We start from the raw sequence: 24747 nt of genomic DNA, 5'->3' as shown, positions 1-24747 counted from the left end.
GGGCGCCGCGGCCGTTTCTGCGAGACGCTGTCTCACCTGTTCAGCGGTGGAAGCCGCAGCAGGCGGTGTGCCCACTGGCGCGGCGGGAACGCACCCGGCTCGCCTCCGGGAAGCAGCGCGGGTGGGCTCTGCGCTCGGGTTCACCCGCCCGGGTTAGATGAGCGCTCGCGACCGGAGATCCAGGGAAGAGCCCCGAGAGCGATCGCGCTTCCTCGGAGAACAAAACCCGCGTGAGCCGGGAGAACCACCGCGGGGCCGGGGGGTCGCGGCGCGGGTCGGTCCCCTGGGGCCTTTCGTTTTGTCTCTTGCCCTCCCGCCTCTGCCCCCGCCCGGGAGGCGAGCCCGCTAGCCTGGGAACACTTCGGTTTTTATTAAAACCAGATAACTGTAGCCAGCGGTCCTCGGAGAGGGTGAGGCCGCTGGGGAAGCGCGGGGGCGGGGACTCGGGAACCACCTGGGCTACTCTTGAGGGAATCGGGGCGCGAGGGCGGTGGGGTCGCTGGCTGGAGCGCCTCTCGGCCGGGTCGTGTCTGCCGCGAGTAGCAAGGCAAAGTCCTCTTTTACAGTTTAAACGTCGATAAGACTCGCCCACCACCCTACCCCAGAGTTCGCAAGCGCACCTCGGGGTGGAGGGAGTCGTGCCTGGAGCACGACTTGTTCTTCAGAACTGTGTCTTGCCACCAACCGTTCCGTGCCCTTGCACTTTTAGGGTGATGCTTTCCCCTGCTCACGACTGTAGTTGAGCTCAGCTCTTGGCTTCTTGATTGCAGATTTGGATAATGCACTTGGCCCACTTTGGGGTGGGGGTGGGGAGTCCCGAATGGAAGAATCCAGTGCATGACCTACGAACTGGGCTGCGGAACCTAGGGTTGCGACCGGAGAGTGGTGGGGAGCCTTAATTCTTTAATAGCGGGACCTGTGGCAGGAAGTGCTTTCTTTATAGGGTGGCACGGAAGAGCTGGTGTTGCTTGTTAGGTTTTGTAACTTGTTTCCCTAACCACTCAGTAGATAACCTGTTGGTTTGCACTTGTTTTGCTTGCACCTCGCAGCCAACAGTACTTGGGGCAGAACCTAGAGATACGGACATAACCGGTTTGGCATTCGGCGGCTGTGGATGAGCAGTCGAACTTTCCATCCGCGGTGAGGGGACAAGCGCAGCACTGTTTCAGTCCGCTTGGATGCTGCCCGGGATTCTCCAGGGAAAGCTCAGTACTTGAAAGAGAAATGTCACTCGTGTCCCTTTTGCATTCTTACCCTAGATTATAACTTCTCATCGACAGGAAGTTTTTCTGGACAGATTCTTTTTTGCATTTCTTTGTTTCTAACTGAAGACAAAAGGAGGAATGTTATTGATGGTTACCGATGGCTAGTTTTACAGAATCTAGAACAGAACTTAGCTGAAAGTGAAAGTAGAAAGTGTATTAAAAGTTGATGGTCAGATTTTTTTTCAAGAAAAGTACCTCATTCCTTCAGACTCTGTCCTCAGCTTCTTGACTCAATTTCGAAATCATTTCTGTCCAGGGTTTCATGTTGCAGAATTGTTAGGGATTCCATGAGATGATACAGTTGAAAGTGCCCAGCATGGGGGCTTGCCAAATAGTGGTTTGATAAACGTTTCTTCTTCACTTATTTTTCTTCTTGGGGAAGGGAAGTGAGGTTTAGGGGATGTGGCCAGGAATAAAGCTGGAGAATCTCAAATAACTGGGAAAATATTTAAAATTAAGTTTTCACAGACACTAATTCCAGTATTCCAGCAAAGCTGCTTTTGAAAATGAGGTGAGTTATTTCTTTCCCTGGGATCAACTGAGCTTTTTCTTTGGGGGGGGGGGGTGTGTGTCAGAATTCTTAATTTGGGGATGTTTGCAAGGATCTCTTTGCCACTACCTCTTCGTTTTCTCTCAGCATAACTGTTGATTGTCCTCCTGTTTGTAGAAGTGAGTATCAGTCCTTGGGTGTCTTATTTCCAACTTGAATTACAGAAATCACGGCAGAGCTGTTTACCATCTTTTAGGGTGACTTTGATGCCTAAGTAGATAGTAGAGAGTATGAACGATGGTGTTATTTTTTACTCAGCCCCTTACTCGGCCACATCCTCTCCCTGTCCCCTAAGAAAATTTCTTAATTATTTTTAAGCCTCCTTTGTGCCTACCAGCTCTTCTGTTCCTGATGGGAACACTTAACTGTTTACATTGCTTACCCAGTCTTTGCATACATTCAGTTTCAGGTATTACTGGTGTGGGCACCTTCCTAGTAACGGTTGCTTTCCATAGATAGTCCTTACAGCCTCCCTGTGGGAAGTGATATCCCCTATCTCGTTTATAAAGAACTGAGAACTGAGGCCTAGAGATGACAGGTGACTTGTCCAAATCATGTAGATCTGTCTCCCGCAACTTACCTGCCCGGTCTTCTGTTCTTGTGCTGGTCGGATTTGTTCAGTGGGCTCTGCCCTCTGTGTAACTCTGCTACTTAAAAATCTAACCTCATGATTAAAGGTCCATCTTCAAGCCATCCAAGATTAACAACTGGCCATCTTTCACATCTGTAAAGTCTGTTCCTTCCTTTTAGCCCACATTTGGTTCACTCTATTAATTCATTGCCTTGTTAGTTACTGAGTGTGTGCTGTGTGTGTGTCTTTGGGTTGTATATAAAGCTGAACAACACAGTTTCTGACTCCAAAGGGCTTTCTGAAGTAGCTTATACTTTAATCCTTTTACACCTGTACTTAATCTGCACTTTATACTAGAAGGATCAGAAGCAGATTTCTGAGGGGGGACTTGTCTCACTGTATCTGGGAAAGCTTTATGGCAGAGCTTGCCAGGTCATCAGCGCCTCGCACTGCCCAGTTGGTTAGGATGCTTTTTGTGCAACAGACAGAGAACCCAGTGCCAGATGGGCTTAAATGACCACCTGACCTGAAAAGTCCCATAGGCGGAACTGATGTTCTGTTTCTCTGAAGTCTTCTCAGATGTTTGCTAGGTCCATAGGCTGATCTTGCAAGATGACTGCCAGTTACAGTCTAGACCCCTATTACCACATTCACATATGGGACCTGCCACCACCTTCCAGAGAGGGTCCTTGGCCTTGATTTAGGCCTTGGTTCAGTTCAGTTCAGTCGCTCAGTTGTGTCCAACTCTTTGTGACCCCATGAATCACAGCACACCAGGCCTCCCTGTCCATCACCAACTCCCAGAGTTCACTCAAACTCATGTCCATCGAGTCGGTGATGCCATCCAGCCATCTCATTCTCTGTCGTCCCCTTCTTCTCCTGCCCCCAATCCCTCCCAGCATCAGAGTCTTTTCAGTGAGTCAACTCTTCGCATGAGGTGGCCAAAGTATTGGAGTTTCAGCTTTAGCATCAGTCCTTCCAATGAACACCCAGGATTGATCTCCTTTAGAATGGACTGGTTGGATCTCCTTGCAGTCCAAGGGACTCTCAAGGGTCTTCTCCAACACCACAGTTCAAAAGCATCAATTCTTCAGCGATCAGCTTTCTTCACAGTCCAACTCTCACATCAATACATGACCACTGGAAAAACCATAGCCTTGAAATAATAACTAAAAGAGTGGAAATCTGATATCCTGGGGCACATCCCAAACTGAGAAAGTGGATTTAAGTTTCACCTCACCTACCTGGCTGCTAAACTACACCTTCAGGGAAGGTCTCTGTGGGTATAGGGTTGTTTGCCAGTATCGGCTATAAGGGCCATCAAGGATGTCAGGCCTCATCAAAGAGAGGTTGAATTAAATGAAACAGAATGGAATCCACATTTGAATTTCACCTTACCCACCATAGAGGAATCTTACAGGTGCACAGAGGATGGGCATTCTAGGAGACAAAGTTTAGAGAGCAGACAAGTGCATCATTGGACATTAAAGCAAGTAGCCCAGATGTGTGAAGCTGACAGGCAGAAGTGGGAAGAAAGGTTAGAAAGACAAGTTGTTGATAATAAGGGCTAACTTTTATTAAACTATTACTACGCATCAGACTCTGCACCGAGCCCTTACGTAGATTTTTCTCAAGTACTATTAGTTGGTACTCTGAGCATCCCCACTTTCCAAGTGAGGAAATGGAGGCTCAGAAGTTAAGATGCTTGCCCAAAGTCACACAGCATTCTAGCCTGGGTGGTCTTGATCTCCTAGCCTATTCTCTTTCCTAAGATGTTGTCACAAGACCACTGAGGCTTTTGGACTGGAAGGAGTGTATCATGAATATTGTGCTCCAAGGACACGAGTGTTGTCAGAATGCGTGGGATGGGTTGGTGAGGATGGACATGGGGGATACGAGGGTGGACTGGGAAGCTGTTGGAGCAGGCCAGGCAGCGGTGAGGCCTCACCTGGAGCCACGGCCATGAGCACAGACTGGAGTGAGCTCATCGTTTGAGAATGTCTCTCGGAGAAGATCTACGCAACTTGAAGACCAGCCGGATTGAGGGCCAGCAAGAGGAAGGGTGCTCTCGGGCGTGGGGGTTAGAAGAACTGCAGTGTCATAGAGGGAAGGAGAGGAGGCTTTGTTCTCCAGTGGAAACATCTCAAGGGCCCGTGATCCATCCAGACAGGCCCTCTCTCCCACTCTGGTCCCCATTCCTCTTTGCAGCCAGCGTTTGTCTGCCACGTTAGAAGGGTATGTTTCTACCACATGTCACCCATTTTCAGGCAGTTTTTCACATTTTAACATACCTGGGTAGTGATGCAGCTTGTAATCAGTGGCATGGTAAAATCACACGAGCCCTCTTTCCCATTTTAGTATTACTGAAATCAGGGTGCTTGTGGATGAGAAAAGGAAAGTCTCAGTATTGGTGAGCTCCTGGAGTCAGTTGCTGGCAGAGTAAGAACCAAGGCCTCTGGGTCCTCTCATCCACTGAATTACCTAAACTCACATAAAATAAACATTGCCTCATAATACGGGATTATAGTCAAGCACATGCGTATTCCTTTGTTTATCAAAACGGAAAAAATCTGAGAGGTTTGGAAGGCACAGTGGTTTGGGTAGGTTGCCTCGTCCTTGTATGGAACCCGGCTGCCCTGGTTTGTTATCCTAAACCTGCCTTCAACCTTAAATCAACTCTGGGCGTTGGTCCTTTACTTTAAAACTGAACAATTATACCAAGGTGAATTTCAGGATCCTTTCAGAACAAAAATTTTTCATTTTCACTTTTGCAGAGAGTAAATCCTTTGCTTCCGTTTGATCAGGGATAGAGAATGAAAGTTGAAATCCTTTAGGTCTTTGAAAGGTAGATGTCAGAAAGCAGGGGTGGAAATTACAGTTTTCTCTTTAAGAAGTTAAACGTAACTGCTGGAGTTATTCCGGCCTAGCAGAGTTAGTTTTTCAGAAAGGTAGACCCTCCTCATGTTGGGGTTTGTGTCATAGAAGCGCCTTCCCACCCCATCTTGATTTCAACCCATAAACGTTACCATTACCAAGCTGCTTGTTCCTTCTGGCATATTTCCTCCATGAGGATACTTTTATTTGACTCGAATACATTTGCTTTTAAAATTGCATGGCCCCTGGATTGAAAATAGTCATACTTGCTGAGTTTTTAGGAAGCCTGAATCCTGTCCTCCCTGCCTGCTCCCCTTCTGGTCCCATTTGAGTGCAGTGATGTGTGATAACCTCAGTGTTCCTGTATCTTGTTGGACTTCAGTACCTTTCGTTTGATGTCTTCTTGCTGACTGGGGTTTAGAGAATAGTTCTTCACTTAAGATTTCTCGTGCCGGGACTCTCATGCTTTCTCTGGTTAGAATAACCATTTTCTTGAAACAATGCAGTTTCAGATGACAGTCTGATACTAAGTTCACACCCTCTTGTGAGCACATGCTGGTTACAGGTCCCATCTCTATGTTAACAGTTCTTCCCCTGTTGTCAACACTTTCACCCTGTCAGCTAACCTCTGATACATGCATACTAAGCAGACCTAATTAGAGTCACACTGGAGAGTTGGCCACTCCAGTCTTGTCTTATCTGAGTTATCCTGAACCCTGGAGTACCTGTTCCTTTTGTCTTGGCAGGGGCACGTGCTCCTACAAAGTAATTGTTGTCAATTTCTCCTTCCCCAAAGAATAGTTCTCATGACACCAAATTCAATAATTATTCATTTGCTTCGCTGGGAAGTTTCGCCATGTGCTGATGTCCCTTGGGGGTAGAGTTTAGGGTACCTCTGCTTCAGGCTTTGGCAGAAAAAGTACATAACCTTAATATTTATAGGAGCTGTTGACACTTGTATCTACCCTGTTTTTTAGCTGACATGTACCTCTGTGAAAGTTTGAGTTTACCTCTTACAAAACTTCCAGATGTTTACTATGGATCTAAAGTGCATTTATTAAAAGTATCTATTACACGCTTTTAAAAGTTAGCAAAGCAGTAGGAAGGGGACTGGAGAGGAGGCCTTTCAGGTTAGTAGCTGCATGGAACCAGGGGTCCAGCTCTGCGCGGAGAGCTGGGCAGGCATTGGTGGGCCAATCACTCCACCTGTTTGAGACTTCTGTGCCTACTTTGGGGCAGAGGGGCTGTTGAGACTGTCAGTATTATACATAAAAGTTAAGTAGGGGACTGACTGAATCTGATGCTCATCATTAAAAAGAAATCTCTCTATTGAACTAGGACGTTCACTGAAGCATTGTTTATAATAGAAGATTGAGTCAGCTGAGTAATGTTCTTCAGAAGAATAAATGATGCTGCAGTTGGGCAGTGTAATACTTTGGGACTTATGAAGAGCATGAGGCTGATCTGTGGGTGCTAAATATACTACATGTTAGGTACTTTTCTAAAGTGCTTCACCACCAAGGCCCCCCCCATGAGGTCGGTACCCCCAGTTTTACAGATGAGGAAACTAAGGCCCAGAAAGGTTAGGTGACTTGTTCAAGGCTTCCCAGCTAGCAGGCAGCAGAGGCAGGGTTCAGATCCAGCCTGATCGAGGGCATCCAGCATCAGTTTCCTTGTCTGGCCCCAGGCCCACCTGGGTTTGATCTACAAGGTGTGTAAAACCTGAGGGGTGTGGGCTGGGAGGGAAGAGCACCATCATCCTCTAGGGAGCCTCTATCTTCAGATTGCCTGCTTTCCCTTGGGTAGAGATGTACATCGTGTGTGTTTTGAGAACATCTAGGTCGTTCTGATGCAGGCCTGATTAAAGGCTGCTTGTTCAGGTTGTTGAGACTAACACCTTCCCCACCCCTTTAGTTCCTTTGGGATTCTTTCTCTTTTAGGACTCTTTTCTTTCTGGGTGTGGGTCACTAGGTCTGACAATGTTATGATGGCTCTAAGTACCATAATCCCTAAAATATGAGGATCACAGAATTCAGAGTGGTTTATATATTAGTATGGAATGTAACCAGGTGGTAAAATAACCGTTGGCTGTAGAGGAGATGATAGATAATTACTGGGTTGTGTTTGCTTTTAAATATGCCACAGGGTAGTAGGCTTTTTGCTTTATTAAATACATTTTAACTCTGCCTGTTCCTTTATCACTACCCTCGCACCCCGCACCCGAACAATTATAAAATGTGGGGGTTTAGATTGAATTTTTTTTATAAAAAAGAAATATGTTGTCCTGTCATATCCTTATTTATGTTACACTGTTTGAATTAAAATCTAAGACCTTTTCTCTCGAGGGGGTGCATAACTTATCTCTGTTAATTATGTCCCTCCATTCTCTCTTCATTTCAGCTGAGGCTGTAACACTGCCTTTGTATATTTTGTATGAATTATCTTGGAGAACATGATAATTTATTTTGAATATTCAAGTAATCACATCAGTTAAGAGGCTGCAGTCAGATTTAGAATTACAAGCAGCTGCTCACAGCAGATGATGTTGCTTAAAAGCCTCTTAAATGTTTGTCTCCCGGCCACTTGCAATTGCAGTCTGATTTGTATATTAGAAATGGGGTTGAAGTAGAGCACAGTCTCCTGAAGCCAGGTCTTTAAGGGACCAGTTAGAGACTTGCAGAGGATCGCCTATCCTCATCAATGCAACCGTTGATTATCTGCAAGTCTGCTTCATCCAAGAAGGTGGTTGCCTTGTGAAACAGGTCAGAGCTTCTCCAAATAACCCCGTAAATACGGTGTTTCGGGACTTCATGTCCCGGAGAATGCTTTATGTACTGTGCTTGTTATGGCAGCTCCTTTCTGTTTGCTTTGCAAGACATGGTAGGTTTGGAAGAGGCTCAGTGACCCCAGAGGAATGTGGCTCTGAATGCAGAGTGATGGTGGGTGCCCTACGTCTGCCCCGGTAAAGAGCTCCATGCTTGAGTTTACCATCTTTTTGTCAATGGGACTGGCATGTTATGAAGGACTTCCAAAATTCAAAATGTAGGTGAGTCACTGCAAAGTACTGTTGGAAACCCAATCTCATTGGTTGATTTCCTTGCCCACAGATTCGTGTATCCACCTGCCCACCTGCTGTCCATCTCAGACATTTATTTCTAATCCACTTCTGTCTTCTGAGCTCCATATTCATCAGAAGCGCCAACTTCTCATCAGCTAATTCACTTGGTTGCCCTCCAAACCTGTCTCCCGTCTGCCAGCACGACTTGGAGCATCTCTGTCACCAGTTTGCCCAGGCCATCAGTGCCAAGGTCCTTCTCCTGTCAACCGCATCCTTCTCCTTTCCTCCATCCGTCAGTCACCAAGCGTTGTCCATTCAGGCTCTGCTGTGTCTGCTGCCGCCCTGCTTTCACAGCGTGCCAGCCCTTGGAGGGTGCCTTGTTTCCCCCGGCTCCTTCCTGCCTGTCTGTGTCCAGGTCCCAACCTGGCTGTCACAGAGATCTTCTGACACGTCAGTGGGATCCACGCACTCCATACTGAAAGCTTCATTTACTTTCATTTAGGGCCATCCTTGATCCCGCTTCACTTGCTGCCTGCACTTCTCACTCTGAACACCCCGCAGACTCGCATCTCCCCACCCGTGCCCTGTCAGCTCCATCTCTGCTCTGCACCGTCTGTGTCTGGATGCTTCCTCGATTGCTCCCCACTGACAAAAACACACGAAAGCAAAGCCAACTAAACAGCAGAAAAGGCCCTGTTCCTTGTAAGTCACACCCTGGAACCTCTGATGCTATTTACTCAATTAGCTGTTCCTACCCCTTCTGGCTCTTGTAACATTGGTTATAGCCAGCAGCCCTCTGTGTGCGTCAGCCTCCTCCTCATCAGGGGAGGACAGCTAGTGCTTTCCTCCGCTCTCTGCTCCAGGGCTGGCATATTCCCTTGTATCCTTGGTACCTGTGTGCTCTCTGGCATGTGGTAGGTATTTAGCAATTATTTGCATGAATGTTTCTCTGTGTACCTTTAGGGTATAATCAGCTCTGTAATCTGTGCTTATGGCTTTGTGAAGGTGAGTATACCTCAATAGCCTGAGAAGTTTGAGAGTTTTGAACACTGCACAGATGAGGCGCCCACCTGGGGAAGCAGGCTCTGGGAGACAGCAGCTTAGGGGGCCGGATTCCCTGCTTAGGGTTGCTGCTCCCCCACCCAGGCTGAGGGAGTAGAGCAAATTGCAAAACGTCGCCCCACCATCTGCCAGGAGCAGAGATGCTGTTTCAGTGTGCTGTGTTAAAGGGCCTTGCTTATTTGCATGTTACCTTGTAGAGCTTTTAGGTGGAATAAGCCAGGGATTTATTGTGGCACTGTGCCCAAGGAAGGAAGAGAATACACGCTGATGTCTAAGCACTTGGCTATTCCCTGGTCAAATAATGGTCGAAACTGACACTCTCTTTTTAACCTAATTTTGGTTGGCCTCAACACTGAGCCTTGGAGAAGGAAATGGCAATCCACTCCAGTGTTCTTGCCTGGGGAATCGCATGGACAGAAGAGCCTGGTGGGCTGCCGTCTATGGGGTCGCACAGAGTCAGGCACGACCGAAGCGACTTAGCAGCAGCAGCAACGCTGAGCCAAGGTTATGGCAGCCCGTGTCTGCTGGACGGAGCCCGTCTGCTTCAGTTGCCATGTGGTCATTGATTCACTGACCATACGCACTTACTCCCCATTGTGTTCTCTGCTGCCCTCCGCTCCAGCGCGTGGATCCTGCAGAGACATATGACAGTACACCCGCTGACAGATCGTAACCCAATGGGAGAGGTGAGGTGTGAACTTGATGCAGTAGGTCATTATTGGTGCTGTGGGTAGGGCTGTGTTTTGCCATTAGGTTTGAGTGCAAGTGACCGAGATCCCAAAATAATCATGGCTCCACTAATGGCATCTCAAAACAAGGTGTTACTTGTATTTTGCACAAAGGGCTGGGGAAAGGGTACGGGGTGACCAGCTACAGGCTCCTAGCTCACTGTGTGTCAGGCTCAGAGGCGGCAGGATGGAGAAGGAGACAGAATAGAAGGGTCCGAGGATTCAGTTGTGTTTTCTCTTAAGGGACGTTCCCAGAAACCAACCCCCGACAGTGTTGCTTATGTCTCCCTTAGCCAGGACTTTGAACAATGCAGCCACACGAATCTGCGGACAGGCTGAGCAATCTCATCTTGATTCTGAGTGGCTGTGGGCAGCTCAGAGTCCTGCTGCTGAACCCAGAATCCTGGTGGCCGCCCCCCGGGCTGTACTAGGGTGGATGGGAGTGACTGTGCTGCCCACGTGGAAGTTGGAGTCTGTGGAAGAGACTGACAGGGAACAGATATTGGCACCATAGTATGAGCACCGAGAGTGCAGTGCGGGGTGCTGTGGGCAGACAGGAAGCAGGAAGGGACCCCCTAAATCGGACCCAGGGGGCCGGGGAAGGGTGCCTGGAGACTGAGCAGAGTTCTGCCTGCTGGAGAGAGGAAGCAGGCATTCAGGCGGAGGCTGAGAGGGAGGAGGCAGGTAGCACACGAGGAACTGATCGTAAGGAGAAGCAAAGGAGGAAGCAGGGGCCTGAGACGCACTGAGGGATCTGAGCATTGCCCTAAGAGCCTTTAACTTGTTTTGAGAGGAGTAACCTGGAAAGATGCTTTTTAGGAAGTAGGAAGCAATGCCAAGACCAGTGGCAGGGACCTTCCATCAGGAGGGAGTGCAGTAGTTCAGCTGACGTGATGCTGACCTTGATTGGATAGTGGCTTTCGGGATGGAGGATTTCCTAGAACTGGGAGCAGATTTAGAAATAGTTTGGGCTGCTCTTCACCTGACAGCTGATGAAAGCAAGGCAGAGAGGTCAGATGGCGGGGCCGGGCCTCACAGTCAGCTGGCGGCAGCGCTGGGTCACCCCTCTGCCTGAACTCTTTGTGTCCCTGCCAAATAGCCAGCTGGGGCCACAGGGCTTTGTTGGGCGTCAGCGAGGGCAGGTGGTGTGTGAGCTGGAACGCGGAGAGCGTCTGCTGGGGCGAGCACGGTGCAGGCACTGTGAGTGGCACTGGAGTGGGTGTGGAGCAGAAGTGGGTGAGCTGGGTGCTCCCATTCTGCAGGTTGAGATCAGTACTAGGGGACTTCAGGGAGATTGAGTAAGGTAAATCCCTCAGAAGTGTTTCAAAATCAAGGAAGGCTTCCCTATAAGATTAAGTGCTTTAGGCTTAACTCTTTAAGCACTGGGAGCCAATTAACATTTGGTATTAAAGGACTAACTTGAGTTTGATGGCACAGTCTGATACAGGGCCTCATATCAGGTGCTGTGGTCAGCAGAATAAAGTCCCTCAAAGATGTGTCCCAGTTTCCCATCACTTGTGACTATGTGGAAAATTAAGGCTGCAGATGGAATTATGGTTGCCAGTCAGCTGAAGTAGAATGTCCTAGGTTATCCAGGTGGGCTCAGTATAACCAACCCCCAAGGCTCCTTAAGGGGCTTCCCTCGTGGCTCAGCTGTAAAGAATCCATCTGCAAGGCAGGAGGCCTGGATTTGATCCCTGTGTTGGGAAGATCACCCTGGAGAAAGAGAAAGGCTACCCATTCCAGTATTTTGGCCTAGAGAATTTCATGGACTGTACAGTCCATGGGGTCACAAAGAGCTGGACACGACTGAGGAACTTTCACTTTTCAAGGGTCCTTAAATGTGGAAGAGGAGGGTGGGAGAGAACAAGAAGGGTGGGGTGTGGCGACTGGGCCCAGTGTTGCTGACCTTCAGGATGGAGGAGGTAACTGTGAATGAGCGACAGAAGGCAGCCTGTAGAAGCTGGAAAAGGCCGGGAGAAGGATTCTCCCATAAAGCCTCCAAAAAGCAGCCATGCCCATGCCTTGATTTTAGTCCAGTGAGACCTGTTTTGGCCTCTAAGATACACTTGTGTTGTTAAAAGAACTTCTGGGGCTTCCTTGGTGGCTCAGACGGTAAAGAATCTGCCTGCAGTGCAGGAGACCCAGGTTCAATCCTTGGGTCATGAAGATCCCCCAGAGCAGGGAATGGCATCCTGCTGCAGTGTTCTTGCCTGGAGAATCCCATGGACAGAGGAGCCTGGTGGGCTGCAGTCCATGGGGTCACACAGTTGGACACGACTGAGCGACTAATACAACAACGAGCCACCAAGTTTGTGATCCTTGGTTACCTGACACAGCGGTCAGTAAGTATGTGCTGAGCGAGTGAGTTGTGCTTTAAGAGATCAGTGCGAAAGCTGTATGGATTGATAGATTCGATGCAGAGAGGTTCTGGAGGCCAAGGAGTTCATAGGAGGTGGTTCTGGCAAAGAGGTGATAGGACAGGACAGGGTGGGGTAGGGTGACTGGAGTCACAGGGCTGGCCTGGGATCCATGCAGCGGGGAGCGTGCTTTCAGGACTAGGTTCCTGGAAGGTGACTGGGCAAGAACAGAATCACCTGGATGGAGTCAGGAGGCAGGGAGGCTTGGCTTGTTGGGACTGAGGTGCAGACGCACCATGTATGTGTCGGTGGCTTGCGGAAACAGCGCTTGAGTGTGGGGTTGGGGATACAGGACTGGGTGTCATTGGTCGTGACTTATCTGTTCCCTTTCTTTAAATGTTTGTATGGTGAAGAAACTCAGCAGCTCTTTTGAAGGATTTAATAGGTCACATTCCTTAACATTAAGAAGCTTTTCCTAGTGTTTTTTGCCTACATATTTTTTCCTGCCACTTGAATTCTATGAACCTTAAAAAAAAATTTTAGTAAATAAAAATAAATTAATGCTAAATTATTGTTTTAAATAACTAGAAATAACATAATCCTATGACCCTTGCATAGTTCACCTTGTGCCGCATGTCGTCTTCCCAGAAGCCTCTGTGGCTCCCATTGGTCTGTCACCCAGTCACTAGTGGTCACATGGTTACTATCCCCGCCTCCAGCACACGCCTCCCAGGTCCTGACCCCATCAGATCTCACCTACTGTGCTGGGGAGGATGGAGCCCTAAACAAAACTTGGCTTGTCCTAGCAAAAGGAAAGTGGATGGTACTTGCTAGAACATTTTCACATCTTTTTTTTTTTAATATCAATTTGCCACTGAACTATATATACACTTGTTTTAGACTTGGTTACGTCCTGAAAGTCCTTGGTTTCTGAATTCCTTTGTTCTTTATAATGAACTTGGTTGCAGTGATTGAAGTTACAAGTGTACTGACGTTAGGGCTGTTTTCCTGTAGCACCGCACGCATTGCCGTCCTACCTGTCTATTGCTGCGGTCTTCCCTCTCTGATTACTGACCTTCTACTCGGTGGCAGTTGCACCATGTAATTTGCATTTACAAGTTTTCAGTGAAGATTGTACTAAATTTAACTTTGAAAAAAGTTTAAAGCCTATAAGATGAATTGACCAATAATGGTGGCGCCAGTGCAGGAGACATAAGAGACGCGGGTTTGGTCCCTGGGTCTGATCCCTGGGTTGGGAAGATGCCCTGGAGAAGGGCATGGCAACCTACTCCAGTATTCTTGCCTGGAGAATTCCATGAACAGAGGAGCCTGGCAGGCTACAGTTCACGAAGTCACAGAGAGTCAGACATGCCTGAAATGAGTTACCATGCACAATGTCCATAAACCACATGTGAAGAAAATGTGTTTAATTTCACGGAGTTCCATTTCATTCTCCAGAAAAGGAAATAAGATTATTTCCTTCTTATTCTTAGAATGAAGATCCCATTCATTCCAAGTTAACCAACTAAACTTTCTCCTCTTTCTTCCCTTTGCCCGTTGATTTGGTTAAATAAGACTTGTGGATGTGACCTCGTGTGTTGTCTTCCACATCCGTCGGTACCTTGGTAAGACAGAGCCCCCACAGTATCCAGGAAGTGTAACCAAGTACAGCAGAGTTAAGCCATGTTGATCAGGAGGTGGGAGAGGACGTGTTAGTCCTAACCCCAGTGCCCCTTCTTTACATTTCAGTTACTGTCCCCTCAAAACAGTCACGATGTTTCTTTTCTCTTGAAATCAAATTGTTTCCCTTAATGAGACGGTCAGCTTGGCGTGCAGTCATTTTTCTGTGATGTATTCCAATCTCCGAAAGCAAATAGAAAAAACGTTTTATAGAGAAACCTACAAATAGCTGTTCTGTGGCCATGACCTGAGGTGAATGCCCTGAGCTCTAGTCTGAAAGCCCCAGGTTTCTTCACAGACAGATGGGAGGGCGTGATGCACCCTTATAGCAACTGAGTGTTCAGTGGCACGTGGATTTCCTTCTCAGAGTCTTATTTTGGAGAGAAGGGCGCGTCCTGGAAACTGCTCCCTCTTACTCATATTCAGTCTCTCTGTGTCCGCTGACCCGCTTTTCTCCAGTCAGTGGGGACCCTGCTTTCCTGTGGGTAATTACATCCCCCACGTGATGTCAGGGACGTGCCTGTCACTGACACATTGTTTTAGAGGAAGAAGAAAGTGAACCCCGGACAGGGCAGACAGGCTCCCTTGAGTAGGTTGGGAAACCTCCTGCATGAAGCTCCCTTGAGCTCATTAGCATCGTGAATCAGAGAACCCGGTGACAATTGGACAACTGAGGTGATAGGCAAATGGAAAGTGTGGTTTTTTTTAAAAGGTATTTTGTTGTGGCAGAAGAATGCTGATTCTGAGCTCTTTCTCTCATATATATATGATACATACGTCAGTACTTAAGCACTTTAAGCATCTGTATACTGGCTGATTAGTTAATACATTCTACCTAATGTGACTTCACCACGGGATGCATAGGTCTTATTTATTACTTAAAACTTTAGGTTTTGGTGAATGAGTTTCTGTGAAGGGTATCTTTTGAAAGGAAAGTTAGTATCGTGCTGAAGAAACATTCAGAGCTTTTAGCCCATGTGCTAATGTGAAAATCAGCTCAGCCTGCTATATACAATCTGATTTACTGGGAAATCAGTAAGAACTTACTTCACAGAGTGCTTTAAATTATATATATCGTACGTGTTATTCATTGTTGCTGGCTGGTGCTTTTTGAGGTATATTTGGGAATTTTGCATTTAAGTTGAGAAGCCAAATTTATAATGACAGTTTAGAGATGAAACCTTACAGAGGAGCAGAAATTCTGTATGCAGTTTTTAAAACAGCAGCTCTCAGACTTGCACTTTCAAAAGGTGAGAACTGCAGAGAGCTTTTGTTTATGTATGTTTTACCTGTTGACATTCATCCTATTAGACATTGCTTTTAAAATAATTAGCAACATCTAAAAATAGTTGTCGCTCATTACATGGTATAACATGATCTATGTTTTCATGAAAAAAAATTTTTTTCCAAAACTTTAGTGAAAACAGTTTGAGGTTTCTGCCCTTCACTTTGGTGTCTGGCTTAATGAAAGACCGCTGGCTCCTCTTCTCTGCTTCTGCGTTCAGTCTGCTGAGATATCACACGTCATGTAGCTTAATGATGAATTGAGATTGAAAAAGTAACGTTACAAAAATAGTCTTGATCTTACAGAACCCCTGAGAAGGACCCAAGGACCCTCAATTGTATCTGTCCTACAATTTGAGAACCCCTGTTCTACCTAGACCCTATTTGTTGTATTTTAAAATAAGAGCCAACCTTCTGCTTGGCTGTGAAAACATCCTTGGGGTGGAGGGTCTTATTTCATCAACTGTTGCCTCCTGAGTCCTTTGTCTAAGTAAATTTCTTGATTTATGTCACAGGAGGATCTCTGAAGGTCACCTTCATATGTGAACTTCATTGGGTATACTGGTTTTGGTCATTTCAAGGTCTTGTAAGTGCCACCCTTAGGGTAATATTTAAAAGTAAATTTATATCCTCTGACAATGCTGGTTGCTTGCATGGATGCCATATTGGAGAACTGTCAGTTTTTAAAATAAAAATCCAGAGTGGAAAAGAGTAACTTAAGAAGGTCTCAGTGTGCTGTAAATACCTTTTTAGATGTTCACTTTATTTATTTTTTAAATCTCATTCTCTTTGCCATCTGTACATTATTGTATTTGGGCCTTCAGATTGGCTTTCTTTTGGGATGGTTTTAAAAATAGCTAATTTCTGTTTTGTTTATGTCTGTTTGATAGATACTTCTTTTTTTTTTTTTAATTACTATTGATTTTGACAATGGTTTTGTTTACCCTCTGAGCCATCAGGGAAGCCAAGCATCATATCCCCACATCTCCATCTTGTTCTGTTTAACCATTTAACCTTTATTGTTTTCTTGTGTTACCAGAAGGTCCTTCTGGCCTTTTGGTATGTCTGATCATGTAGCGTCCTGCTTTTGGGAACTGTCCACATGGCATCCGCCTCCCCTTTCCTTTACTCTGGGGACTTCTTTCAGGCTGTTTGTAACCTCATTTTCTGTGATGTCTTGAATCAGGTGCCGTGCACAATGAACTGCTCGCTTCCACATGCTCAGGTGTTTCTATGGGATATGGTTTGCATTGTCCAGTATAGTAGTCACCAGTCACGGGTAGCAGTTACTACAGCACTTGGAATGTGGCTAATGCAACAGTTTTTCCACTTACTTTTAATTTACCTTTAAATAACCCTGTGTGGCTCCCGTCTCTCCAGAGGATACGACTCCCAGGGAATCTGAGAGCTTCCTTTTTACTGACTCATGCCTGCCTCCATCTTGATCTCAAGAGTTTCTTGCAGGTTCGCCCATTCCTTTTTATAGGAGTTTTGTGTATATCTTACCTGTCACTTTTAGAAGTGTTTTGTAGCATGTAGGTTTCCGCATCTGTGAACTGTTTTACCACCAAAAACAGAACTAAAAAAGTGAAGGCTGTTGGAAGTTGGCTGCTTTTTATGAAATCTTGAGATGGTTCTAGGTGACATTCAAGGGTAGAATAGAGTTAAGAGAAGGATTTTTAGGTTGGGGAGACTTGAACAGACTTATCAGCTAATAAAAAATGGAAGGTAAAGGGGGAAGTAGAGTTGAGCAGTCAGTTCTTGAAGGAGGCAGGCAAGTAGGAGATGCTGAGCCTCCCTTTACGGATTGGGAGGGAAAGAGTCGCTTTTTTTTTTTTTTAAGTATTTGAATTTTTTTTTTTGAAGCAAAAGTCATATAATAGGAAATTAACTTTCTTGAAAAAAATTTTTGGCCTCACAGTGTGGCATGTGGGATCTTAGTTCCAGTTCCCGATCAGGGATCAAGCCTGCATTGTGCCCCCTGCCGTGGAAGCGTACTTAACTGTCTTAACTACTGGACAGCCAGGAAAGCCCCTGAAATGAACCATTTTAAAGTGGACAGTTCAGTGGCATGTAGTTAGTTCACCCACACTGTGGTACCCCAGCCACCTCTGTCTAATCCCAAATCATTTTCACCCCCCAGAGGAAACCCTGTGCCCATCAGCCATTCTCAGCCCTGCCCTTCCCTACCCCCAGCCTTTGGGCAACACTAATCTTTCTATCTTTAGACCCTGATGCTGGGAAAGATTGAAGGCAGGAGGAGAAGGGGACGACAGAGGATGAGTTGGTTGGATGGCGTCACTGACTCAGTGGACATGAGTTTGAGCTGCTGGAAGGACAGGGAAGCCTGGCGTGCTACAGTCCATGGGGTTGCAAAGAGTTGGACACAATTGCACTATTGAACAACAAAGTCTGCATATTTCGTATAAAGAGAATCATACAGTATGTAGCCTTTGGCATCTGTTTTCTTTCACTTGGCATAATGTTTGGAGTTTCATCCACCTATAGCAGGTAACAAGCACCTTGACGTTTGAAGGAGAGAGAGAGTTTCAGGGAATTCATACTGACAAGCCTGAATCTCAGCAGAACATGTCAGTTCAGCTAGTTAGATTTGTCCAGGATTAAGGCCCCACAGGGGCAGATGTGGCTGCAAGAGTATCTGTGGGATGGTTGACTGAAGACACACCCCAGGAGCCAGCGCTGGGATGGAGTGGGTAGCATTGAAGTTCTGGATCTGGTGATGGTAATCGCCACGAGCAAATTGGCTGCCAGGGGGGTAAAGAGGGAAGAGTGGGTGGGGAGGACCCTCCCTTAAGAGGGTGGAGTGTCCTGTTTCTAACTGGGATAAATCTGGGGCCCTGAGTCAGAGCCCATCTGTAGTGAGGGACCGTCTTTCAAATACAGACCAGGGGCATCATCCCACCTGCTGCGTGAACCAGGGAACAGACCGTGCTTCTGAGCCAGTGAGGTGGAAGCCATGTCGTCCTGCCGAGCTGGGTGACAAAGCAGTCCTGCTGGCCTGGGGGCTTCTCACATAGCCAGAAGCAGAGGGATGGAAAGCAGACCCAGCCTTTTTTGCTGCTGCCCTTTGATGAAGGTCTTAAAGCTGAGTCAGCTGCCCTGGTTGGTGCTGGGGGCAGTGATGGAGACTGCAGTGTTGCCAGCGAGGCCACACGGGACCAGGCTGTCTTTGCCCAATGACATAAAGGTCAGAGGACTTTCAAATCTTCCCATCTTGTCCCCAGTCTGCTCTCCAGCCCAGCGACCATGCACCACTCATCCATCCCACCTTATGATGGGCCCAGCGCCAAGCTGTCATCCATGTGAACCTTGCCCTCGAGGGCTGATCGTATCTGGGCTGTGATTCAAGTATAAACAGAGGAACCTCACCAAGCCTGGGGCTTTGGGGGAGAGGAGTCAGCGGAGATTTCTCTGAGTGAGGATCTTTATGCAGGGGGACGAGGGGCAGGAGGCAGAGGGAACTTTCCCTGCACAGGGCCTGCCTGCAGAAAGGAGAAGGTGGCGGGAGGTTGGTGTGTTCCAGCCGTGGGCAGGGCGGGGAGGGCAGGCTTAGGCTGGAACCCCGGGTGAGCCAGTGATGGAGGAGCCCGAAGCAAATGAGGGGTTGTGGGTTGTCTGCAGCGAACAAGGGGCACAGTCGTTGAGAGACTGCAGGCAACAGTGGGCCTGCCGGTTTTGGTGGCTCCGGTGCAGTGCGGAGATGGGGCAGGGGGCAGCGGGAGCAGGGTGGGTAGCTGAGACTGGCCTTCTGGGAGACCCGGTGGAAGAACACGGTCTGGGGTGGTGGTGCGGCTGGGAGAGGTGGATGTGTGTGAGTGCAGGGGAAGCATCAGCACACTTGGAGATGGGGGTGTTGCCCAGGTGCAGCGCCGCTCACCCCCTGTATCCTTCAGCTTGAAACAGCCATCCACACCCGGCCTCCTGGTCTTTGACTTGTTGACCCTTAATAACCTGGCCCCATGCCACCTGTATGAAGTCTGCCCCGATTCCACCGAGAATCAATTCATTCAACATTTACAGAGCGTGCACGTGTTTCAGTATGCTGTAAATCCTTGCTGTCAGCTTTCAGGTGAAGGCAGAATCATAGCCCATGTGACCGCTTCATCCTTCTCAGGGTGTGGCAGCCCCCTCTCCCCTCTGCTCTTAGATCGTGTCTTTCCTTTGGCATGAAGTGATGTGAAGCGTTCAGTCACTCAGTTGTGTCCGACTCTTTGCGACCCATGGTCTGTCCATGGAATTTTCCAGGCAAGAATCCTGGAGTGGGTTGCCATATCCCTTCTCCCGGGGATCTTCCCGACTCAGGGATCGAACCTGGGTCTCCCACATTGCAGGCAGATTCTTTACCATCTGAGCTACCAGGGAAGCCCTTTTCCCAAATCCCTTGGCCTGACCACTCCCCCTGCTCTTTTAAGGATGGGTCCCAGCTCCACTCCTCTGGGGAGGTCTCCCTGGTTGCCCCAGCCCCAGATCTCTCCCTCCTCCCTTCTGTGCTCGCCCCTTTGGTGCTGCTTCTCTTTTACCAGGTTCCTTGTGGTCTTAATTTTCTACATGTATGTGATTCCAGATAGACTGGACAGTTGTGGATTCCTCCCAGTCCACTCCATCAAGAAGAGTGTAAATAAGTGGTTGGCACGCTTGTGTATCCACAGGGGGCTCCTATGCTCAGTTCCTGTGATAGATAGGATATGGGCACTGGACTAGATAAGGTTTGACACTTGGATGTAAGTATCATGTGCCTGGTTTGTGACACAGTAATGCGTACCTTAATCTAGAATTTGTTCTGAAGAGTAATACCCAAATGATTCTTCAGTGCTGTAGTTTTTCTCCATATGTGGTTTTGTTCTTGGACAAGACCCTAAACCCCTGAAAGGTTGGTCAAGAGTAAATAGAGTGTGACACACATGGCATCCTGAAGGACCAGCTGGGCACCAACCTTCCTGACAGAAATCAACCCCCGCTGGGATCTTTACCTTGGATCTTTACTGGGCCTGGGGGCAGAACAGAGTCAGGAGACCTGGCAACCTTTAGCACAGTGCCTTTCTACCTTTTTCAAGGGAATGGGGTTATTAGTGTCCAAAAAATAGCCCTGGGCCTCAGGTTAATCTGTCCTCCCAGCCTTTGAGGGACAGTACTTATTTATGCAATATCCCCACGGGCCATCTCTGCTGTTTGCACATCTCTGAAAGTTCTTCTGTGTCAAACCTCAAGCTATTTCTACTGTTCCTTGATCCTCTTTGTAAATGGAAACATGCTGATCTGATGATAGAGCATTCCTCAGCTTTTTCTCTTGGTCTAAGACTAGATCATTATCCGAAACTCATTGCTGTAGGTGTCTTTATTTTTTATATCTTTTACCTGTATATCCTTGTTCTAATAGACTGGACAGTTGCGGATTCTACAAAAATGTATATTTTTAATGACATCAGTTGATGTAACATCTAGAGATATATCCGTAACTGATTATGTGCTCCACTGTTGTTGTTTGTTGTCGTCCAGTCACTAAGTTGGGCTTCCCTTGTAGCTCAGTCGGTAAAGAATCTGCCTGCAATGCAGGAGACCTGGGTTCGATTCTGGGGTCAGGAAGGTCCCCTGGAGAAGGAAATGCAAACCCACTCCAGTATTCTTGTCTGGAAAATCCCATGGACACAGGAGCCTGGCAGGTTACAGTCTGTGGGGTCACAAGAGTGGGACACGACTGAGCGACTAAGCACACACAGTCACCAAGTTTGTGTCCAATTCTTTGCAACCCCATGAACTGCGGCACACCAGGCTTCCCTGTCCTTCGCTGTCTCCCAGAATTTGCTCAGATTCATGTCCATTGAGTCGGTGATGCCATCCAACCATCTCATGTCACCCCCCTCTCCTCCTACCCTCAACCTTTCCCAGTATCAGGGTCTTTTCTATTGAGTCAGCTCTTCACATCAGGTAGCCAAAGTTTTGGAGCTTCAGCATCAGTCCTTCCAATGAATATTCAGGACTGATTTCCTTTAGGATGGACTGGTTGGATCTCCTTGCAGTCCAAGGGACTCTCAAGAGTCTTCTCCAACACCACAGTTCAAAAGCATCAATTCTTCGTTGCTCAGCCTTCTTTATGGTCCAGCTCACGTCTGTACATGACTTCTGGAAAAATATTTTAAAGAAATTTGAGGATTCATTACTCATCTTGGCTCTGGAAACTGACCAGGGTTGCACATGGTAGACACATTTCTCTATTCCATATCATGTTATCCCACAGGGCACTCAAACCAGAAGTTTCCATGTGAGATTTTTTTTCAGTCATAGCCTCACTGAAATTACTCTATCACCTTTATTTGCTTTTCTACCATTTCTAAGTAGGCTTGCTACATGAGATTTAATAGGACCACACTGATGCTGTGTGCAGGACACCAAACTTCTTTCTGGTTCATTTGAATGGGGAAGAAAAAGAAAATCAAGTGTGTCTTAACCATGGGCCCAGTGACATTCTGCTTTATACACCTCTTTCTTGGTGGTTAGGATGCCTTGGGCATAAATCATTCCTTAAAAAACCTTAGTTTGTTACTTAGAACCCAGCAGTGTGTTATACATATTTGTAGGTGGCTTTTGGATGCACTTTTGTATTTTCCTTGCAAAGTTAAATTCAGTCTGATTTTAGTTTGAGAAGTAGTTAAGAGCTTAGTTTGTATACTCTGAAGCAAGTACAGACTTTGTCATCGTGTATAGTACCTTCCAGTGTGTGAGCCTCTGTTTCCTCCTCGGTAAAATAGGCAAAAGACCCTTTACAGATTTGGAATAAGTGGTGCATGTCAGGGTGCCTGGAATGACACTTAACACTCTGAGTGTTCAGTGTTTGTTGCTATTCTCATGATCATCATTGTGTTTTTTTACTTTTAATGATCTTACCACCCTGATGTCGTGGATTCTCTAAAGGAAGAGTATTACGATTTTTGTAACAAAATCCTCTTAACTCATTAGTGAGGCATTACAGTCTGTGATGATCCAAGGTTTGTTTGATCCTGGAACAAATCAGGCCAGAGTTAATGCTGTTTCATCCTATTAGACCTGGGGTAGCTTATCCCAATGCCCGCCTGACATTTTGTGGGTCGAAGTTTTCTTTCACTGGAGCTTCCTTTTCCCCAAGGGTGGCCCACTTATCATCAGGAATATTTTTGTGATGCAAGTAGCAGTTGGTTGATTCTCAATTGAAGCTTTGGGTTCAACTTTCTTGTTCTGGGTGTGGGTGAGAGGACTCCTTGGGGCTTCTCATTTGTATCCTGTGAAATGCATGGGCACTTTCTCTGTGAGCAAGTCAAACTATTTTTCTGACTGCTTACTCAGTGCCTCCACATGGGGTTTGAAAAAAAAAAAAGCTGTTTTATGATGCTTTTTACTGACAGTAATACTAATGACATAAACTGAATTGGCTGGCTTGGCAACTAATGAGCAAACAATGGCCTGTCCTCTCCAGAATGTTATGTACACAGTTAAAAACCACCTGGAAGCATCATCTTACTTAAAGTTCTTAAATACAGAGAACATTTGGCTTTGTAAAAGCTAGTTTTAGGAGCCTCCATTACTAGCACTGGGTTTACTGGTGTTCTGTGGGGCTCCTTTGTGATTGGGTTTGTTTTTTAAGAAACAGCCCATGTCCCTAGGCAAAATAAATATTTAAACACTTGGTCTATACTTTTTAAAATGCAAGATCACTATTGTTTATGTAAGATGCATGCTTCCCTGGTTTAAAAATTATTAGCTAGACTGAATTCCTGGGCTTAAGGGGGGATCTTTGTGGAAAGCAGACAGTTCCATTTACTAATAACCTGTGTGAGTTGCTCAGTCATGCCCAACTCTTAGCAACCCCATGGACTGCAGCCCATCAGGTTCCTCTGTCCATGGGATTTCCCAGGCAAGAATACTGGAGTGGGTTGCCATTTCGTTCTCCAGGGGATCTTCCCGACCCAGGGATCGAACCTGGGTCCCTTGCACTGCAGGCAGATTCTTTACCAACTGAGCTACCAGGGAAGCCCAGAAAAACTGAAGTGACCAATTAAATGACAGCTTGCTGCTGCTGCTGCTGCTGCTAAGTCACTTCAGTCGTGTCCGACTCTGTGTGACCCCATAGACAGAAGCCCACCAGGCTGCCCCGTCCCTGGGATTCTCCAGGCAAGAACACTGGAGTGGGTTGCCATTTCCTTCTCCAATGTGTAAAAGTGAAAAGTGAAAGTGAAGTCGCTCAGTCGTGTCCGACTCCTAGCGACCCCATGGACTGCAGCCCACCAGGCTCCTCCATCCATGGGATTCTCCAGGCAAGAGTACTGGAGTGGCTTGCCATTGCCTTCTCCGAAATGACAGCTTACATTCACAAATCACTCTTTCAGAAAATAGATGATACACAGAATTTATTATTCATTTTTCTTTTACAACCATTAGCCAGAAATGACTACATACATATATTTGATGTTTATTCAACTAGTGGGCTTTCTGTATGATTTATATTTTTAATAACATATAGCATGTTGTATGAGACTAAAAAAAACACCTCTTTTTCCTTCATAACATTACCCAGTTCTGGCTAGGATGCAGTTTTATAGACTACTCACAAATTCCCGGCAGGTGGGAACATTAATAGGTGAAAGTGTTTTGGAAAGAAATTTTGCAAGATATATGAAGACTCTTTGACATAATTCACCAACTTCTGGGAATCTCATTCAAGAAAATAATACACAGTTAAAGTTTTATGTGCAAAGATGTTCATCACAATGTTATTTATGAATGCTCAAGATTTGGAAACAGACTAAATGATTAATAATGGAATAATGAAAGCATTTATATAAATATTACTCCACAGCTCAGATTAGATTTATGAAGAAAGTAATTGCTGCAGTGTTGAAATGCAAGATTATACAGGTATATGCTTTGTTAAAGCACAGAAAAAAGTGAAATATATTTATATTTCATTTCTATATTTATATATAGTGTTAGTCACTCAGTCGTGTCTGACTCTTTGTGACCCCATGGATCGCAGCACGCCAGGCTTCCCTGTCAATCACTAACTCCCACAGCTTACTCAAACTTATGTCCTTCAAATCGGTGATGCCATCCAACTATCTCATCTTCTCTTGTCCCCTTCTCCTCCCACCTTCAATCTTTCCCAGCATCAGGGTCTTTTCAAATGAGTCAGTTCTTCGCATCAGGAGGCCAAAGTATTGGAGTTTCAGCTTCAGCATCAGTTCTTCCAATGAATATTCAGGACTGATTTCCTTTAGGATCGACTGGTTTGATCCCCTTGTAGTCCAAGGGACTCTCAAGAGTCTT

At 46.6% G+C, this 24747-nt stretch overlaps 1 protein-coding gene across 2 annotated transcripts in view; it reads left to right on the top strand.

Annotated features, from left to right (window-relative positions):
• The window catches only part of ELOVL5 (ELOVL fatty acid elongase 5), a 70432-nt gene that overhangs the window by 574 nt on the left and 45111 nt on the right, over nucleotides 1-24747 (top strand). Inside the window, exon 1 of one of the 2 annotated variants that reach the window (XM_055405959.2) lies at nucleotides 19-230. The exons of the other annotated variant lie outside the window; for it this stretch is intronic. Within the exon in view, the coding sequence (XP_055261934.1) occupies nucleotides 158-230 (73 nt within the window). The 5' untranslated portion in view covers nucleotides 19-157. Of the gene's footprint in view, nucleotides 1-18; nucleotides 231-24747 lie in introns of those variants that run through there. 2 annotated transcript variants of the gene reach the window in all.

The sequence above is a fragment of the Moschus berezovskii genome, chromosome 23 (assembly GCF_049115385.1).
Source record: "Moschus berezovskii isolate FMDL1 chromosome 23, NW_MosBer_1.0, whole genome shotgun sequence".
In the NCBI taxonomy this organism is placed as follows: domain Eukaryota; kingdom Metazoa; phylum Chordata; class Mammalia; order Artiodactyla; family Moschidae; genus Moschus; species Moschus berezovskii.
This window is presented reverse-complemented; position numbering and strand designations above follow the sequence as displayed.